This window comes from Balaenoptera acutorostrata, chromosome 4 (assembly GCF_949987535.1).
Source record: "Balaenoptera acutorostrata chromosome 4, mBalAcu1.1, whole genome shotgun sequence".
In the NCBI taxonomy this organism is placed as follows: Eukaryota; Metazoa; Chordata; class Mammalia; order Artiodactyla; family Balaenopteridae; genus Balaenoptera; species Balaenoptera acutorostrata.
The window spans coordinates 20,368,497-20,381,532 of record NC_080067.1 but is presented as its reverse complement, the minus strand read 5'-3'; the positions used below and the strand labels follow the sequence as shown (position 1 = coordinate 20,381,532).

At 42.9% G+C, this 13,036-nt stretch overlaps 1 protein-coding gene and 1 pseudogene across 3 annotated transcripts in view; both read left to right on the top strand.

The window, feature by feature from the left end:
- The window catches only part of RYK (receptor like tyrosine kinase), a 102,017-nt gene extending 99,423 nt beyond the window's left edge, over positions 1-2,594 (top strand). For 2 of the 3 annotated variants that reach the window (XM_057545003.1, XM_057545002.1), the window contains exons 14-15: positions 212-348; positions 1,498-2,594. In XM_057545003.1, the coding sequence (XP_057400986.1) occupies positions 212-348; positions 1,498-1,609 (249 nt within the window). In that variant the 3' untranslated portion in view covers positions 1,610-2,594. Of the gene's footprint in view, positions 1-211; positions 349-642; positions 776-1,497 lie in introns of those variants that run through there. The other variant, XM_057545004.1, reaches the window with a different exon arrangement.
- A 2,905-nt stretch (positions 2,595-5,499) lies between these two features.
- LOC103002608 (tropomyosin alpha-3 chain-like) lies at positions 5,500-10,261 on the top strand (annotated as a pseudogene).
- The last annotated feature ends 2,775 nt before the right edge of the window (positions 10,262-13,036 follow it).

The window sequence follows — 13,036 nt, the reverse complement described above, 5'->3', positions numbered from 1 at the left end:
CACGCTTCCAATGCAGGGGGTGCGGGTTCGATCCCTGGTCCGGGAACTAAGATCCCACATGCCATGCCTAAGAATCCCACATGCCACAAAAAAAAAAAAAGAAAAAAAAAATTGATCAATCTGCATTTTTGGTCCCTACCTGGCCACAGGCAGCAGCACTCTGACAGCTGTTTTAAATATCCCCTCACGATGTTGCCGTTCTTCTTCTCAGTGGGCCTTTGGAGTGACGCTGTGGGAGCTCATGACGCTGGGCCAAACGCCCTATGTGGACATCGACCCGTTTGAGATGGCCGCGTACCTGAAAGACGGTTACCGAATAGCCCAGCCGATCAACTGTCCTGATGAACTGTAAGTTTTTTCTGAGCTTGAAGACATGGATTTCATTCCATTTACAACGTTTGAATAAAAGAAAAAGAACAGGTGTCCATACTCGTACAGAGACTTCCCTTTTGAGAATAATGCCTCTTTGGACTTGAATTATACTCCTGTAGAGAAACTACAAAGTCAGGCAGACTCATTCATTCTTTTTAATGCATTTGACATTAGGACTTTTTGCATCTCATATTTGTAGTGATTAATCTAATCCAAGAGACTTATGTACATAGTGAGAAAACACTGAACACTCTCGGTTTTCCTGTGTAGAGTGAGGACCTACACAGCCTTAAGGACATCCTTAGTTATAAAGAGCCTCTCTCATTGCTGTTGTGCCTTGCCAGCTGGTGTGAACTGATACACGTATAAGGAAGATGTTCTGGTCTGGTGAGTGGGATAGTTCCTGTTTCCTGCTTTTATCACATAGTTAGTCTTCCCATATAATGGGATCGGAGTGGGCAGGAGGCTGTTCAGGGGTGATTGAGTCTCAGTTCCAGAATCCCCTGAAGGTTTTTATACTGTGGCAAGGTGGCAGCTTTTGCACAGATTTTACTGTAGATCCAGGATTCTTACAGTTTAGTTAAAGGTTCCTCTTCTTCCAAGTTCTTTCTTTCAGAACTTAAATACAGTTGACCCTTGAACAATGCGGGTTTGAACTATGTGGGTCCACTTACGTGTGGATTTTTTTCAGTGGTAAATACTACAGTACTACATAGTCCATGGCTGGTTGAATATGCGGATGAGGGGGAACTGGGTGTACAGAGGGCTAACTATAAGCTATGTGCAGATTTTTATGCAGAGAGTTGGCGCCCCTCACCCCTGTGTTGTTTAAGAGTCAACTGTACAGGATAACACAGGTTATTATTTTGACTGTGTTTTAAGTAGTTATATACAATCTCTATTTGCTGATATATTTTGACATGTTTCAGAATTGAAATCCACAAATATCATCCAGATAACTCATTTTAGCTCTGCCAACAGATAGTAATATTGATTGATTTTTTTAATATATCGTCCTCTCCACACCCACATTTAGATAGACAACATAACTGGTATCATATTGACCAAAAGGTTAGGAGTACTGTATCATCACTAGCCAAATTTTCTGGTCTTGTCACTCTGCAGATTTGCTGTGATGGCTTGCTGCTGGGCTTTAGATCCGGAAGAGAGGCCCAAGTTCCAGCAGCTGGTCCAGTGTCTCACAGAGTTCCATGCAGCCCTGGGGGCCTATGTCTGACTCCTCTCACAGTCCCCCAGCGTCAGGAGGAAGGAGCCTGCCAGGGCTCACTTGCAGCCAGTCACGGATGCCGCATACGCCACGCAGCGCCGCAGAAGCACATTTGTCTTCCAGAACACCGTGCCTTAGGAATGCTTTAGAATCGGAACTATCTAAGGCAGACTTAATGATGTCAGATATTTTCTAGATATCACTTTCATTAGGTTGAACTGAAAATGTTTTTGTAAATTTTTTGGCCAAAAATTTTTTTACACATAGTTAACTTTGGACTAGGGGTACATTCTTACAAAATAAATAAACAGTTTTTAAAATTGTTTAAACACAGATATTTGGAATAGCTACCTTAGTGCAACTGCTTTTTTTTTTTTTTACTTCATCAAGGTAATGTAGGTGATTCACCTTTAAAGTTTTTTTTGTTTGTTTTAATATTTATCACTAGTCTTGGGAATGGTTTGTCTTCAAGATGCAGTACTTTTTCTTAGGAAAAGAAAAACAGAAAAAGATGTCGGTTTGCCTTGTACAGGAAAAGGCAATATTGGAGGAAGAAAACTTAAAGAAAAGCTAGAGGGGAAAAAAAGAGAAAAATACTCATTAGAAACAGAAACTGCCCTTCCATGGAGAATTGTTTTTTATTTTTTTAATGAAAAGGAGTTCTCTTTTCTTATTTTGGGGGAAGTAGGAGCTGAGTTCATTGAAACATCTTAATTTTGGCAGAACCTAGCATTCTGTGAGCCAGAAGTGGGTTTGGGGCAGGTCAATAGTAAACAGTGGCGATCTTATTTATTTTTACTCTCTGGAAAAGGAGATAACACAGTTCCAGAAAGTGAAATCTTGTTTCTAAGGTTAGGAATTCCTTTTATTGCACCTAGAATAGTGCCATGCACAGAATGGGTGCTTGAGTTGTTTTGAGTAAAAAAATGTAAACAGGTAGATTTTGTACCTATCTTCAAGGCTGGCTTAACTATAAAATGGTTTTTTAAAAACACCTGAGAAATCAAAGGATTTATTTTATATTATGACAGTATTGAAAATATTGTTCATAATGAATGATTGGTTGTATCTGGTAAGTCTTTGAACACACAACAGCTGGATAGCCCTGTTTCATTTCATGGGTGTCTCACTCAGACTCCCAAGCCCTAACACAAGTGCAGCTGACTCTGCTCAGCCTCCAGGTTCTAATAAAAAGTTGAGATTATTATTACAAGGAAGTATTACAGCACTGAAACTTTTCTCCAGAGCCGTTAAATTCAGGGTACGTATGTATTTCTACTTGGCTAGAGTTGGCCTAAGACATAGTTGAATGGACCTCTTAAATAGCTAGGCGTGCATGTGCCTGCCTCTGCTCCCGTTCTCACAGGTACATAGGAGAGAATGCGTAGCAGTTGGAGGCTTTTGCTGTCCTTAAAGGAGCTTTATGAATCAGCAGCACATCTGGGAAAGTAGCTCACAGGGTACGTGCTCTGTCACAAGCAGGCCAAGAGCATGATCTTTCTGTATGCCATTTATTAACACTGGTTCTTTGGTTTTACGAAATACTCAGCCCCCTAAGGGGCCAGCTTTTTCAAAGCTCTTTGAACTTTGTAAGTTACAGAAGTTTTGGTTGACAACCTGCAATCTTAGAAGGCATTCAGTCAAATATTTATTTATAGCGTTTATTGTGTATTATTATGCACATGAAGTGAGTGGTTCCGCTCTAGCATCCCTTCCAACATTCAGTGCATTTTTTTATGCGTTCAGGTTAGTGCATTGTTTATATATCACAGTTCTGTGCACAAGATGGGTTCAAAGAAAAAAGTGCTGTCATTGACTTCTGTCCCAAATTAGCATGTAGTAAGAGGTGCTCTCAGTTTGCTTGGATGTGTGGTGCCTTTAACCATATCTCTGTTTGTAAGCTGTCTTATTTTATGTATGTATATTTGTTTTAGAGGTGGTTTAAGACTTTAAGTAGATTTTTCTTGCGGAACTACTTGGAGTCACTGACTTCAGTGAAAAGAGCAGTTACGAGATTTCCATGGCTGGTCTTGTTCCAGTGGTTTGTGAATATTACTGAATAGATTTTGTAGAAAATGTAATTTTTATAGGAAAGAAGCAAATTAGCAAAGCACTGATGTGGTATAAGCTGGCTCTAGTGACCAAGAGCTCTATTATATTCTCTCCTTTCTCGTAACACCCCCATTGTAAGAAAATTTTATTTATAGAAGTAAGGAGGATTGGGTTATTCATTCATTATGTATTTATTGAGCGCCCACTGTATATCTGGCCTTCAAGGTATGCAGGGAACAAGACATGATATTCCTCCCTTTCTAGGTCTCACATTCTGGTTAGAAGAAGCAGATAATGAACGTAAGTACGATTTTGGTAAGTGCTATTAAAAAAAAATACAGAGTGGTATCATAGAGAATAACTTTACATGTCTTTAGTCAACCTTCTCTGAGCAGGTGGCATTTGAGCTGAGATCTGAGTAACAAAAAGCCACCTATGAGAAGATCCAGGCAGAAGGGACATAACTGCAGAAGCATTAAAGCAGGAATGAGCTGGCCTCCAGTGTCAGCCCTTCCTGTTCACCTCCAGCTGCTGCCACTGGAGGAGGAGAACAGAGGCCAGTGTGGCTAGAATGTAGTTAGGGAAGAGGTCTGGGAGATGCTGGAACAGACATTGGAGCAGGGCTGGGGGTGGTTGTAAGCCATGGGACACATTTATATTCTAAGTACAGTGGGATTTCATTCAAGGAGTTTTTAAAATTTTTTAAATTTTATTTTATTTTTTAACATCTTTATTGGAGTATAATTGCTTTACAATGATGTGTCAGTTTCTGCTTTATAACAAAGTGAATCAGCTATACATATACATATATCCCCATATCCCCTCCCTCTTGCGTCTCCCTCCCACCCTCCCTATCCCACCCCTCTAGGTGGACACACAGCACCGAGCTGATCTCCCTGTGCTATGCGGCTGTCAAGGAGTTTTTAAATAAGGGAGTGACGTGATCTGATTTGCAATTTACAGAAGATTATGACAACATTTTTGTGAAGATCAGACTGTAGAGAGGCAAGGGTGGAGGCAATGAGACTATAAGAAACTGTTGCATAGTTTAGGAGAGAAAAGATAGTGGTTTTGGACTAATTTGAGTAGTGCAGGAGATTGGGAGGGGCAGATTGGATCTGGATCCATTGGATGCTGGAGGGTGGGGTGGAGAAGGAAAGAGAGTGATCAGGAATAACTAGTTGGTTTGGAGCTTGAACACATAGTCTGGCTGCATGGCCAAACTATATATACTGAGATGGAAAAAAAAAACTCTAGGAGGAACAGGATTTTGCTTTGGCAGGGGGAATCAGTACTTTGTTGTAAGCCATGTTCGAGATGCCAATTGGTCATCTAAGTGGAGATTTTGAGTGGATAGACGAGAACCTGCAGCTCAGGGAGGAGGTCTCATTGAACATATAAATGTAGGAGTGTAACATACAGACCGTATTTAAAGCCATGATATTGGATGAACTTGCTTCGGGAGCCAGTGTAGATGGAGAGGAGGTCTTGGGACAGGGTCCTGGTAACTCCAACTTTTAATGATCTAGTGAGGAAGAAGAAATAACAGAAAAAGAGAAGAAACCACTACATTTGGAAAAAGCAACAAAAAAAAAACAGGAAAAAAGGAAAGAAAGTATTTCAAAGTGGAAGAAGAAGCCTGTGTGGGATTTGGCATTATGCAATTATTGACAGAAGCAGTAGGGATTGGAGCAAGTGGAAGTGTAAATACTAGGTGAGACAGTGGAGACCCTACTTGAAAGTTTTGCTGTGAAGGGAAATGGAACAGAACTAGAGGAGGTCAAAGAAGTATTGGGGTGGGGGGTTGCGGGGGCAGGCACGGGGCAGGTTTGTTTTCCAGGAAATGTTTCACTGGTGATGGGAATGAGCGAGCAGAGGGAGAAAAATCCCTTAGGGTGTGGAATACTCTTCGTTCTTGTCATTTGATCTGCAAGCGTGAAAGCCTCTCCACTCTAGCCACCAGCCTCTTGTTGTGGTAAAGGTTATGTTTTTATTGGGGGAAAATGCGAGGGTGAAGGGAAGTGGTGCACAGAACTTTAAACATTTCCATTATATGAAAACCTGCCTTTGTTGAGGTTGCTTCCTTAGGACCTGAGACCTGCCATGGTCTTGCTCACCATCATCATCTTTTGGCCTCTTGCGCTGAAACTGCTGGACTGACCTTGGTCTGTATCCCACCCAGCCAGCCTCTGCCAGAGTAATGCTTCCTAAAACTGAACTGTCTCTGCTCAGAACCGTTCAGCCCCTTCCCAGAGCCTTCGGAGTGGAGTTCAGAGCACCTAGGTGTACACAGGCTCCACTCATCTCTGCTGTATCTCCTCCTGCTTCACCAGCTTGCCACTTTCCTGCCTGAGCGTGGTGCTGTTTCATGTGTCCTTCCCTTTGCCTGTGCCACACTCTACTCCAGACTGCCCGGTGCCCAAGAGACTCCCCTGACACCTCACCCCGCTCCTCCAGGCTCTGCCATAGTTGCTTTTCAGCCTTGTTCCCTGGGTTTACATTCTGACAAAGCTAAGCTGGGGGCTTATGTTTACCACTTGGCTGTTTATATTTCTTGAGGATAGGAACTAGTGTTTCACTCAGGTCTGAATCTCCACTGCTTACTTAGTGCTTGACACATGGTAGGGTTGAATATTTAGTGAATTGGTAAGTAAAAACATCTAAATTTGCACATGAGAGCAGTTAGGCTTAAAAAAAAATGGTAACTCTGTAAAACATCTCATTTAAAATACTGTGTTCTATTATAATGCGATATTTATATTCAAATTTAAAGGGTTTAAGTTTTATGCAATATAAACCAATAAAGCATGAAATAAAAAGAGACAGATTGGTAGGCAAGACCATATCCCACCCCAGTGCTGGCTTAAGCACCCCCCAGCCCCACCCCCAGCCACCTTTTCATCGATACTTCATTTTCCCTTCTTTTTCTTTGGTCACAGAAACAATTAGCCTGATTGCAAATTCTGTTTCATACTTCTATAAGGTCAACTTTATTTGGAGTTGTACATGAAATAATCATCTCAAATGAAGTAATTCATTGACTTGAGTGGAAGATTCTTTTCCAGGTGTTACTCTCCCATGCCCTTCACCCCCACACATACAATAAAAAGGAGGTGATATAATTTATGGGGCTAGAAAAGAAAAAGGTAAACAGTTGCTTGTTAATAATTTTTGTTTCTACGTTCATTTTTGCCCTTAATAGTTCAGAATAACATTGAACTTAATCCTCTGGGACACATGAACATCATGCATAAGTGTACTGAGAACATACACTTTATATATAAGTAGACTGAAACTCTGGGCCTTTGTTTTCTCTCTCAGAGTGCTGTTCTTTAAGGATTAAGGCTGACCAGGCCTAAAGAGTTTAATGGGAGATGTCTTCTAACCCTTCAAAGAACAGATGTTAGAAACGTAATTTTTAAAAAAAATTGGGAGTCAATTATAGTTGAAATGATTCCACTTTGAGCAAATAATAATATGCCATTTGCGGAGAAGCGACCGCAGCTGCGGGCAGAGGAGGCAGGAACCGGAAGGCGAGCAAGGGCCGGGCGGCACCATGGCCGGGGTCACCACCACCGAGGCAGTGAAGCGCGAGACCCCGGTTCTGCCGCTGCAGGCCGGTGACGCGGAGGAGAGGGCCGAGCGCCTCCTGCGGAAGTGGAGGAGCAAGGCGGCCCAGGAACAGGCTGAGGCGGCCTCCTTGAACCATAGGGTCCAGCTGGTTGAAGAGCTGGACCGCGCTCAAGAACACCTGGCCACTGCCCTGGAAACGCTGGAGGAAGCCGAGAAAGCTGCTGATGACAGCGAGAGAGCCATGAAGGTTACTGAAAACCGAGCCTTGGAAGAGGAAGAAAAAATGGAGCTCCAGGAAATCCAACTCAAAGAAGCTAAGCACATTGCAGAAGAGCAGATAGGAAGTATGAAGAGGTGGCTCTTAGGTTGGTGACTGTTGAGGGAGGCTTGGAACGCACAGAGGAGTGAGCTGAGCTGGCAGAGTCCCATTGCCGAGAGATGGATGAGCAGGTCAGACTGACGGACCAGAACCGGAAGTGTCTGAGTGCTGCTGAAGAAAAGTACTCTCAAAAAGAAGACATATGAGGAAGAGAGAAAGATTCTTACTGATAAACTCAAGGAGACAGAGACCCGTGCTGAGTTTGCTGAGAGATTGGTAGCCAAGCTGGAAAAGACAATTGGTGATTTGGAAGATGAACTGATACGCACCAAAGAGGAGCACCTCTGTACACAAAGGATGCTGGACCAGACTCTGCTTGACCTGGATGAGATGCAGAGCACCCCGGTCCCGCCCTGCCGCTGCTCCTCCCTCTGACCCCGACTCCGCTGAGGCCAGCCTGCCCGAAGCTGACCTTTAAGCTGAGGGCTGATCTTTAACTGGGAGGCTGCTTTGTCCTTTCGCCACCTCTCCCACCCCCACCCCTGGGTCCTTTTCGCCAAACTGTGTCTGCCTCTCCCCAGAGATCCCATTTGGACCAGAGGCTGAGCACCTTTGGGAACAACGTTTAAGGGAATGTGAGCACAATGCCAGGTGTCTTTAAAAGCATGCTGTGATGGACACATTTTGTAATTGCCTTTTCTGTTGCTGTTGATGTAGCAGCCATTTGTAGAACATTCCAGATAATTCCATAGTTCTGAAGCAGCAGTCTAATCCCTTTCTCACTTTTGGAAGGTAACTTTTCAGCTTAATGCATATTGCCCTCTCCATAGAGGAGGGAAAAAGGTATGGGCCTGCCTTCCTGAGAGCCAGAGAGCCCAGAGAAGGACTCCACTTTGGGAAACCTCATTGCTGTACAAAAAGTCCCCGCCAAACCAGAAAGGTGATTCCAGAAGGAGTTAGCCAAAAAAACAAAGACAAAAAAAAAAAAAAAAAACAAACCACTGTTCAGGTTTTCAGCTTTACAGTATTTTGGGGCAACTTCATTTTTTTTTCCATCAGAAGTGACCAAACGAAATTAAGATGGTGAGACCTCTGACACCAAATCCTTGTCCCAGCTCTACCCGTTTCCCAGCCGCCCACAGAATGGACCATGTGCCCCTTATGTTGAGGTGACCACTTATTTGCTCTCCTGCCTCCTTGAAAGAAAGAATAGAAAATTATGTTTTACCACTGATTTAGCCATATGAAACTCATCACCCTTTTCTGGGTCTGAAGCTGCTGTCTCTAAAAGTGCCATCTCATTGTGCATTGTATCAGTTAGTGCTGGAGAAATCTTGACTAGCTTATGTACAAAATTGTTTTTAAATTTTATATTATTTTGAAACTTTGCTTCTTTGGGGTTGGGGCACACTGGTCACCCCATCTGGCTATAAGAGCTCTCTACAGTCTGGGCTGGCAGTGTGCTGATCTTTTAAAGTTTCTTTCCCTACCCAATCCCCCCTTTTTGGTGAGGTTTCGGTGAGGTCAGTTAGGTGTGCATCCTACAGCAAAACTGGCTTAAAATGTACTCTCCTTTGGTGTCCTCTCTTTGGGGGCCGACTGGGAGAAAGAAAAAGCAATCGTGTAACTGTTTTGGTACTGAACATTGATAAATGTCTTTTTGAAATAAAGAACCAGGCCCTCCAAAAATAATAATAATAATAATAATAATATGCCATTTGCTCGTATTTGGTTCATCAGTATTTTAAAGCTAAAGCATTTTTTAGTGATTTGTTATTAGAGAGGGGTAAGCACTCCCTTGGGGGTATACAAAAATTGGGGAAAACATGTATAGTTTGAAAGTAAAATAACTATTTACCCTTTAAAAAAAAAATTAACGCTGACTCCATGGTGTCTGAATGTTACATTTGGAATCAACTTTTTTGTGTCTTTCTGAGTCTACTTTTTTTCCCTTTTCCTTCTTGGCTCTAAGAATCAGCCCAGGCTGATATTAGATAGGCGTGCATCATTAGGGATAGCCTTTGGCTGCAAGTGATAGAAATACAACTATAATCACTTAATGAAGTACAGGTTTATTTCTCTCCCATAACAATTCCAGAGAGAGACAAACCAGGGCTCGTGCAGTGATCCCAGGATATCATCCATTACCCGCTACCTCCATTTTTGCTGCTCTGTCATCTTTAACATGTTTTTGTTCTGAGGGAACCCCCAGGGCCTAGACTTTTAGTAGGCAGGAAGATGAGAAAAAGATGAAAGGCAAAAGGCATGAGTTACTTGAGTCTTTTTTTTGAGGAGACAACTTTCCCATAGTATACTTCCACCAGCACCTTACTGGACAGAACTATAGCACATGGGCACCCCTAGCAGTCCAGCATCTTGGGAAATCGGTTTTGTTGGATTTTTTTCAACAGCTTTACTGAGATTTAATTCACGTGTCAACCATTTAAAGTGTACAACTCTGATTTTCAGTATATTCATAGAGTTGTGCAGTCTTCACCACAATTGAATTCATTTTTACCAACACAAAAAGAAAGCAACCCCATGCCCGTTAGCAGTCACTCCTAGTTCCATCCCCACCCCTGCCCTCGGCAACCACAAATCCATTTTCTGTCTCTCTAGATTTGCCTATCCTAGACCTTTCATGTAAATGGTATCATACAATATGTGACTTTTTATGTCTAGCTGCTTTCACTTAGCGTAACATTTTTGAGGTTCATTCATATTGTAGCATGTATCAGGGTTTCATTCCTTTTTATTGCCAAATTTTCCATTGTAATTGTGTGTGTGTGTGTGTATGTATATATATATATATATATATATATACTATTCATTCATCAGTTTATGCACATTTGAGGAAACTTTTTAGTTGAGTACATTTTTACCTTGAACAAAACTTGGCTTCCGTTGGTAGGAAAGTAGGGATGGCTGTTGGTGGGCAACTAGCAGGTGTCTGCCACTGTGCAGAAATGGGGTAAGGGGCTGGTATCTGGCCTCCTTTAGCAGTATATCACTGCTTCAGAGTATTGTCAGTATGAGAGGAAGTGCAGTGGTTATGAAGTCTTTGCCAATGTAGCGAGTGCCCAGTCAGCTTGTTTTCAGGTTGGTAAGTACTGCCATTATTTGAGGAGAAAACCTGGTAGGGATTACTAGGGAACATTTTAGCCTCTATGTCCAGAAAACCCTACTATTCCATCGTGATTGCTGTTACTTTGGCCTCGGCCCTACTATTTTCCACGAGTCCATAATTCTGCCACCACTTTATAGATTTGGCCTTGCAGGGATATTTTTGTTCTCCTCAGTGTTTGGCCTGCAGTATCTCCCACCAGGTGCCTTTCCTCTAGCTTCATGGTCTGACTACCTAGGGCCTTTGGAAGTAAGCTAGAGATTAGCTATCTGTCTCCATAAAAATTCTTATTAAAAGATCTTAAACATTTGTTTATTCATTTAATGAAATATCACATGAATTTATTGGACTATATTTTATATGACTTTTTAAAGACTATTTGCATTCATATAAGGTTTGTTAATTTTGAATTGGAAGTATTTGGTGATAGCATTACTTACTATATATCTAAAGAACACCTTAGATGTTGTCTACATAACTCAGAGAACAGGACATTCTGGACACTCTGGTAGACTTGAGGAGGAATTGGTCATAGGCCCTGGCACCAGAAAAGTACTAGAGTTCATATTTCTGAATAAAGTTCCTCTAACTCTGACTTGCTCAGGCCAGAATGGGTTTGACTTGACCGTAATCTCTTCGTCAGGAAGTGCAATGTCTTGATAAACTTGTGTTTAAGTTTTGTGTTGGGATCTCTAGGCAGCGTCCCTCTGGCCTTTGCTCTTTTTTTCCCCTTAGAAAGACCCACAGGTGACCTGACTGAAAGGAGGGCAGCTTTATTTGACCTGACAGGCATTCTTGGTCAGCTAAGCAGACTCTTGTCTCATGGAAAGTACTCCCTAGGGTCCTTCTTGCCGGTTCTGGGAAGGCAGGAAGAGGAAGAGACAGGAGGCTGCGGCCAGGTGCTGCGCGCTTTGTGAAAATCCGGGACTGGCTCTGCCCTGAGGGCCTGCCCCTATCCCCACTGTCCTTGCCGGCCACCTTGGCCGTCTTCCTACAACATCCTGTGTTGCCAGCCTCACCATCTGGTTCATGCGTCAGATGTCCCTCTGAAAGGAACCTCCTTCCCTTTCCATGGGATACAACATTTCACATGCATTAAACAAGATTTAAAAGTAGATATAAAGATTGCTTTTTTCCCCATAACCGTCTTAGCGTAGCATCGCATTTTAAAGCTGAAAGAAGGGTAACCTAACTTTTATTTTAGGAAACTGAATTCAGTATCACTTCCCAGACACAGGATGAAAAATAGGCTTTTTCTCATGGTGATTTTTAGGGAGGTGGGTGGTTTTTTCCAGGAAGGGGAATTCATTTATTGGAGTAGTCACTAATGCTCCAAAAGTGGGCACTTTAATATATATTTGTCTAATCAGTGAATGGGTTTTTTTTGCTTGTTTTTTGTGTTTTAGATCTGTGGGCAGCTTGGTATTAGAACATAGTGTTCAAGGCAGAGAGTGGCAAGAGAGAAGATTCCAGGGGTAAACGGCAGATGTGTCATGAAGGGCCTAACATACTGAGAGGTTTAGACTATGTTCTGTAGGTGACGGAGATTCAGTGGAGGGCCTCCATCAGGTAGTGATGGGGTCACATGTGTTTCAGTGATGTTAGTGGCAGGTGCCCATTGCTGACTATATGCCAGGCATTGTACCAGTTGCTTTTCACGCATCATCTCCTTTAATCCTCACAGTCCTGTTAAGTAGTATTGTCACCTCCGTTTTGCAGTTGAGGAAAGGAAGGCTGAGGTGGGTTGCACAGGTAGTATGTAGCGGAGCTGTGAATTTAATCCAGGGAGTCTAATCAGAGCACAGAGAAAAGGACGCCAACCATTGAGATACGAGGAGAGGACCGCAGGGGTGTGTAGAACATGGTGGGAGACCCTGCTTGGTGGTCTCCACATTTGTTGTGCCACAAGACAGGATTGTTGAGAGTGAGAGGTTGGATGGGGGCCTGCTAAACATGAGAGTTGGAAGCTTTGACTAGGGGAAGTTTGCAAGGGAGCTGATCAGGATCAAGTGCAGGTGGACCTCAGCTGAGTCCTGGAGACGGGACTGCCCTGACGGGTTGCGGCATTGTTCTCCACACATTGGACAGCAGTAGAATCTGCTGTAACAAGGAGTGGGTTAAATATGATAAATGTTTATTTCTCTCTCATGTTACAGTGCAAAGGGAGGAGGGTGGAGTGGCTCATTTTTCAGAACCACTCAGGGTCCTCGGTCCCTTCCATCTTGTTCCACCTTTCCATAGACTATGCTAATGTGGCTGCATGGCCAGAGCTGGGTCTCTGCACATCAGTGTTCCAGCTCCTGAAAGGGGGTGGGAGCAGAAGTGGAAAGCAAATAATGTCCTCTTAGGTAAGACAGAGGGAAGTTGT